This window comes from Orussus abietinus, unplaced genomic scaffold, assembly GCF_000612105.2.
Source record: "Orussus abietinus isolate OABI.00-Male unplaced genomic scaffold, Oabi_2.0 scaffold1143, whole genome shotgun sequence".
In the NCBI taxonomy this organism is placed as follows: Eukaryota; Metazoa; Arthropoda; class Insecta; order Hymenoptera; family Orussidae; genus Orussus; species Orussus abietinus.
The window spans coordinates 1-7,765 of record NW_019395314.1 but is presented as its reverse complement, the minus strand read 5'-3'; the positions used below and the strand labels follow the sequence as shown (position 1 = coordinate 7,765).

The 7,765-nt window shown below is 36.5% G+C and overlaps 1 protein-coding gene across 4 annotated transcripts; it reads left to right on the top strand.

Moving 5' to 3' along the window:
- Positions 1–464: 464 nt before the first annotated feature.
- LOC105701890 (N(G),N(G)-dimethylarginine dimethylaminohydrolase 1) lies at positions 465–3,154 on the top strand. Of its 4 annotated transcripts, none has more exons than XM_023433724.1 (3): positions 465–631; positions 698–825; positions 2,877–3,154. In XM_023433724.1, exons 1-3 carry the CDS (start codon positions 568–570, stop codon positions 2,892–2,894), a joined length of 210 nt encoding a protein of 69 aa, XP_023289492.1. In that variant the 5' UTR covers positions 465–567; the 3' UTR covers positions 2,895–3,154. The 4 variants fall into 4 exon arrangements, with proteins under 4 accessions (XP_023289492.1, XP_023289491.1, XP_023289490.1 ...); XM_023433723.1 differs by having other exon boundaries at positions 677–825; XM_023433722.1 differs by having other exon boundaries at positions 465–825; positions 2,880–3,154.
- The last annotated feature ends 4,611 nt before the right edge of the window (positions 3,155–7,765 follow it).

The window sequence follows — 7,765 nt, the reverse complement described above, 5'->3', positions numbered from 1 at the left end:
AGAACGTAAATATATAAGAGGCATGAAATCACGATTTCGTTTCTATGTCCGATAGTTGATGCATCGTAAATTTTCCGACGGTATTTCACTGTATATATATTTAGAAACTATTTCTTTTAAGCTAAGATAATATTCTAACTTCGGTTCAGTGAATGGAACAATTTAATCACTAAGAAACTTGTTAACATTTAATAGAACATGTTCCATTATATTCTTTATGAAATTCTGTAAATTATTATTTAACAAAAACTACGTTATGTGAGTCAGGGACGCTCCACAGTAATACTAAAATAATTTTCATTAATTGTTTTTGTTTATAAATATTTATTTTCTTTAGGAAATCCATTCTGCCCCTCGAGCGATTCGAATTCCGCGCTTCTCCCGCCACTGGTACCCTTCGCGGCCGGAGAGGGCAGTGCGGACCAGGTGCAAACCATCGATGGAGTCCAGTGTACATTGAATGTCTATAACGTATGTTAATGGTAAATAAGGTTTAGGATCTAACTGTGGACATAATCTTGCTTGCAAGGTGATTAAATCTAAAATTAACATCATAAAAACTAAATAATGCCACTGCACCGGTATACACATGCAGTTCTTTGTAGAATTCCTCTTTCATTGAAAACAAGAGGTGAGGTGACATTAGATGAAGCTAGAAAACAACATTTTGCCTTAGCACAACTTTTACGCGAATTAGGAATCGATGTGGTTGAAATGCCATCAGATGAAACCTCTCCACTGTGTGTATTTGTCGAAGATATTGCAGTGGTTTGTAATGGCATTGCACTCATCGCTCGACCAAGTGAGCCTTCTCGGTACAAAGAGGTAAATGATTTTATCTGGTTTCATTATTTTAAGTATTAATTTCTAATACACTGAATGATATTGAGTGAAGTGACAGTATTCTTGATAACAAGAGTACAGAGTATACTAAGGTGTCAAAAATACATTTTGGGAATTGTGATATTAAATTTTATGTTCTATGCCATGCTATTACTCTGTAAACATTACATGTAAGATGTAAGTACAAATTTATTAATATGATTCCAGCAATGATATGAGTAACATGTCATATAAGATGTTATGCATACACTGATGTATGCATAGCAATGCATGCATACGCTGTATGTATCTATTCAGTATGAACTCACGTTAAAAAGTTAATAGCAGAAATGTATCATGTTAACAAAGTTTTTACAAAGTATTTTGTCATTTGATTATTAGCTCATAAGTATTAATCTTTAGTTGAATTTTGAAAATGTTATGAATTTAATGGTGTTTATTTGTTTCTGGTACATAATTTTATATAAGGATAAATATTTGAAAATTATGTTCGATATAAATTTCCAATTACGTAATTCATATCCTCTTATTACAATCGGATTTCAAAATGCATACATCTATTTAAGGGATGTTTACTTATGTGAAGTATAGTATGCTAATAACACTTGTATAAAATCTTTCTGGATACAAGCTAATAGATTATACACAATATTGTTTCTAAATTCAAACAGAATTGAAATCATATCACAAAGCCAAGCACATAAGTCACTAGATATCTGTTTCCCATATGATCTGGCATAACCATGCCATTTTCATTTTTTCATTTATAAATTTTGGTATCACTACCACTTTTCATATTACTGCTATATTTTTAAATTTAAGGTTCTGGTAACCAAGTAGTTAGCCAATCATTTTTAATTAACATCAAAGATGAGGAAGTGGATGAAATTTTAAACTGATACTGTTTAAAACGAATGATATTTCCAGAAGAAACTAGGGCAAGTTGGGTTTAGGGGACCCACCTCTGATCATTGACTGATTGACGGATTGACATATATTGCCAAGGTCATTCTCATGCACTCCATAAGGTTTTAGTCATCGGTTGTTGATTGTGAAAAAGATATTAACAACATTATTTTTATGATTTGATCTTACATTTTCAAGACTCGGTTAACATTTCAAAACTCAAAGTGTGCTATGCACATGTTGTGTTCATACACTTACTGCTTTGTTTTCACTTTCTCTGCTGAGATTCTGTCATCACTCGTGTCAATCCGTTGTGACGAATTAGTTATTCATGTGATTCAAGGCAAACAGTTTCGCAACATTTAAAAATGTGGGTATTGCTGCAGTTAACCATTGATCAGCTGCCTTGCAGCGGTCAGATTCTACCTGTTATCCTAACCTAATTGAAATCAAACCAAATTAAATTGTTCTATAGCAGTTGAGAGTATTAACGTATGTTTAACTTTATTTATCGGACTTCTAATGTTTAGAGTGATTTAATTTTGTGTTAATTTGGGTTTGATTAGATCAATAGTTCAAATCCAGCAGCCCCGAGGGTGTTGCCCAGTAATTACTGCTGCAGTCCACCAATTTTTAAATGTATAGGTTCTTCCTCATATTTAACTTTTAGCGTTAAAAGACGGATTTTAAAGCACAGTTAAAAGCAAACCTACTCATGTGTCGCTTTTAAACCACTTGTACAGAAAATCCTTAAAAGAAGCTATAAAAGATGTATTTTAGCAGCAATAACTACTCATACCTCTTTTAAGCTTCTTTTTGAGCTCTTTTTAGATAAAAGTGCGCGACGATTCGCTAAAAGTGGATATGGGGACTTTTAAATTGCTTTTACCTGTTAAAATGATACAAAATTTGGACAGCTTTTAGTTGTCCAAATCGTATATGAAAAATGGAATACATTAAGGATATCTTTCACAAAGCAAAAGCTTGCAATGTGGATACATTGCATCAAATAATTACCAGAGATGTTTGAAATTGAATGTATATCGTTCTTGGCTAATCAAGAAATTTGGCTTTAGTTACAGCTTTATTCTTTCAAACTCGCTTTCCATTTTTGTTGTAATATTCAGCAGTCTTTCAGCTTTTGACATACGAAGAACGCACATGCTGGGCTCAAAAGAGGATTAGACAGAGTGGAATGTCCTATAAGAGCGCAATCATCGACATTCAGGGGGTCTATTACATAAAGGAAATTGAACGAAAATGTGAAAAATTAGTAGCTCACGGTATTACGGAACGTTTTTGTTGGTGAAAATGCAAGACCATCCGTATGTATGAACTGGCTCGGCATACATTTTTAAGCGAAATGGTGAAGCATACAAGAAAAGATAGAAAAATGAGCGCCGTGAACGCCATCTTCCACGGATTGTGTCACCGAAATTCAAAATCGAAAACGTCCTGGGTGTTTTGATTTTTGGCAACAATAGTATTTAGGGATGTAATAATAACCTTATTAGAAGTAGAAGGGAATTACGTGTGCCTCAGACCAATTTTCGTTAGAAGAAAGAGAATTACTAGGATGTACAGGTTAGGTTTTGTTATTGCGAGGTTACATTACATTATTAAACATTGAACACTGTTAAATAATTCATGTTTACATGACATGATAAGAAAATTATATCGTTGAACTGCTAATTACAGTACATGTAAATATGAATGTACTACATGTTTAAAAAATATAGATAGACTCGAGTCCTCTTATTTGCTTTTAACGGCTTTCCATTTTCCTGCCTTTTCTGCTTATAACTCGTTACCTCTCAACAATTTTCGATTTACAAGGTATGTACCTTTATTTCAAATATTACTAGACCGGAAGTGCTAGTGATCTCGTTCTTTCATGTAGCGAATACGTAATTCGGCGAATATACCCACGTGAGATGAAAGTGCGCGAAGTGAGCGCTCTCGTAAAAAATCCATAATAAACGCCCAGATATGGACCGCTGACTCTATGGCGAAAAATCGTAGTCGGTAAAAGAGAGAGAAAAATGATGTGCGCGTCTGTCTCTTTCTAACCAAAGCTGTGTTACGTGGCGGCCGAGTGACTAGCGAGGCCAGGGGAATTGCGCAGATTTCTCCGAGCGGTATACTGTTTATAAACAAATTAACTCGTACGCACGCGTAACCAGTTTATGATTTGACAAATATGGAGCGGCTAGGTAAACCTCTTTAGTGGGATCGATAGGTTTTTGGTCCTCAGAGGGTAGTTGGAAAGTTGCAATGAGGACACAGGAGGGTTTTAAGGTTTCGTGAGAATCAAGTCGTCGTTTTATATTGAATGAAACAGTTCTATTTATGATGCAAGGGGTACAATGTCCATGGGGGTAAGGTGTGCAAAAGATATTGTGCTAAGCGCGTTGCGAGACGAGACAAGGACGTTGGAGGTCGCGCGCTAGCGGCTTGCGGAAGTGTAACGATATATGTCCGTGTATCAGTTGCGGAATGCTGACGCGAGATTCTTTGCTTGCAAGGTGCGCTTTGCTTTACTCAGCAAGGGCAGCTAATGAGTGGCGATTTATATTGTGAGAAGTTAGATTTTGGTAGCCGTTACCGGAAGATGAATACCGAATTCTCTTACGAGTTAGTAATTTGGAAGAGGGTTCAAAATAGTGTGATGAAAGAGTGAAAGAGTGGAGCTCTTTGAAAAGAATCTGTATCTTGGTTCGCAGAGGCCTATACTTCCGGTAACGTCTCTCCTACGTCCTGCTGGTTGCGATGAACTGCACACGAACGCCTTCAAACCGGGGCGTGCCCTAGGGTTGGAGCTTTCTAAGATTCTCCCGCTGGTCCGGAATTAGCAGCGTTGTTCTTCTCACTGTTGGCTCGTGGATTTCGGAGTACCGAAACGCACAACTGTTACTACAGTACGATCAGCTCTTCAGAGAGCCCCAGCCACATAGAGTGTGGACTGACTGATCGTCTCAGACTAGCTCCTCGGACTGAATCTTTGAGACTAAACGACGTACTCTTTTTCGGTGCCGTTTTTATACGAGATCTTATCCTTGAAATGCCTATGAGGACAGGGTCCAATTTCCTTGTTTTTGGATTTTGTTGTTAGGGGCTTGATTGGACGCGCTCAGCAAGTCACTATGTTGACGGAGGAGTAAGCCTCGTGTTTTGGTCCAGAGTGCAATTCGGTGCGGAAGGCGTGCGAATAAGCCAAAACATTCCTCGGTGATTTCTCCACTAGTTGTTATTTTTCCGGTTTAATCAGATGATACTGTCGTTGCTTTGGATTCGATATTTATCTTCCAGTAACTGACTCATACTTAATGTAATGCGCGCCTCTCTATTTTGAGGGAAATCGGGTAGCCTTGTAACAGCTGATTGGTGACATTTAGATATTCGTGACCAATCAGCTTTGCTAGAAAGAGACAGACTGCCCCACGCACATCGTGTTTCTTTCTTTTTTACAGACCACGCTTTTCGCCATAGAGTCAGCGGTCCATATCTAAATGTCGATGAGCGCCACGTATTTTCGCTTATACGGTCTTTAGCGCTCCGTCGTGAGCGGGACGAAGTACTAAATACTTCGTCCCGCTCACGTCACACCACTACTTCGTAGAATCTCATCCACCGGGAAATTTGAATAGATGAAAATGAACGTCAAATAAAATATACATCAAAATACATATAATTAAATGTTTATTTCATCACTTTTTTACGTGTTAATAATATTTGAATCAATTTTTAATGTTTTAACAATAAGAATGGAAGGCCTTAAAACATTAAACTATGTAACATATTAAGGCTTTTTTAAACTAATCTGTATATATGTACTTATATCTATGTTATGTATACCTATATATACAAATCTGATACAAATATATGTATATGAAGGAAGACTTGTGTTTCTGGACACAGTTCTAATTGCTGACAATTATCATTAATAATAACCTCGATAATTTTTTTAATGAGTTTTGAATGATGAATAGCCTCAATGGCGATATTAAATTGGGCTTCCCAGGATTTAAGTAAATGAAAAACATTGTCAGAAATGTTAATTACTTGCTGGGCTCCTGAATAGTTTTTCGTTAGTGCAAATAATTTGTAGTCTCTGTACGAACAATTATTGCTACTGCCTCGAATTAAAATGTTTGTGCAGATCTGACATTTGTGATGCTCCCAAAATTTTTTGCATGTGTATCCGGATATGTAATATATCACATTATTTGCGGAGAATTGCTGAAAACCTGTTTGGGTTTCATAAAAAGTCATATGTTCTGCTGCTTTGAACATTGGTTATTTTACGCGAGAACAGTCATCTCTTTTAAAAATTGCTATTTTCAATTTTCTGACATGGAAACATTCCCAAGTGTCCGCCGCTGATCTTATTGATTTTCATATATGTTTAAGAACACAAAAATCTAAGAGACACGTGTTTTTTTTTATCTCCAATGGTCCACATTTATGGGATGACACCACCCCAAAATTTGGCGAAAATTCGAGTTATATTAATTTTTGTAGAAACAGTGGAGGGATTTCGACGAAACTTGACATAAATGTATTCTGTATAAGGACGGTTAAAACACAATCCGCTAATGCTACACCACCTCAAGGGTGTGAACTACCCTTCGGGCGAAATTTGTTGTCATATCTATTAAACAAGTATTCCTACTTAAGTTCCACTTACGCCATGTGATTGCTCACGAAAAATGAGGAAATACCTGTCTTTTGCTTTTTGCCAATAAACATTTATACATCGGTTGAAAGGAATAGATGTAAGTGGTATATGGGTATATCCCGACTACCTTTATTGGGTTATATCGTCATCGAATCTCTTGCGAAACAATTTCACTTTCTTAAACTGTTTTTTAATTTATTTATAAATAATTGGATGTTATGAAAACCAGCGAAATTTTGAGGAATTAGCACGTTTGCACGGTTTATATACAATGAATTGGTCACGATATAACCCAATAAAGATAGTCGGGATATACCCGTATATCACCTACATCCATTCTTTTCAACCGATGTATAAATATTTATTGGCAAACAGCAAAAAGCACGTATTTCCTTATTTTTTGTGAACAATCACATGACCTAAGTGGAACTTAAGTAGGAGTGCTTGTTTAATAGATATTACAAACAAATTTCGTCTGAAGGGTAGTTCACCTCCTTGAGGTGGTGTATCATTAGTGGATTGTGTTTCACCGTTCTTATGCAGAATACGTTTATGCCAAGTTGTGTCGAAATGTCTCTACTGCTTCTACGAAAATTATTATAAAAATCAGATTTTCGGCAAATTTTGGAAGGCTGTTCCATTCCTTAAATTTGGACCATTGCAGATAAAAACAAAAAAACACGTGCCTCTTAGATGTTGGTGTTCTTCAATATACACCTATCCCCCTATATACACTGAAGATAGGTTCCTTAGGAAACCGTGTAAATCGAAAACAAGCTAAAATGTGCATAATTCAGTCATTTATTTCAATGTAAAATAAAACTAAATATATCTTAAAATACATAAAAATAACGGTCTGTTCATAAAATGATAAAAATATAAAGGTATTGTAATGGTATGCAGTTTGATCCGTGCCTATGCACAGAAAAACGGCATCCTTTGAGGGTTCGAGCCTCACGATCCTGAGACCGAAATTCATTTAAATTCTAATATGTAAAATAGAAAGAGACTGGCGAGAGAGCGAGGAGAGCGTTCACGAACGATCAGCTGAGCGCGTAAATATTATGGCGAGTCGGAAGGCCTGTCGACCGAATCTGGATTTGGCGAGTTTTTCTAACGTTGGGGCCTTTGCTTCCGCACCGTTTCGCACGAATTGGTGGTTTAAATTTCTAGGAAAATTATTCACCGTTCCGGATTGCTTTAAATTAAATGAGGTGCAATCCCAATTCTATTATATCTTCCCAGTACACGTGTTTCCGGTTTTTCTGTTGACGGATGTAGGGAAAGGAAGGATGGAGTCTGATTCTCAGTATGAACGGCTTATCCCGTTATCGGTGC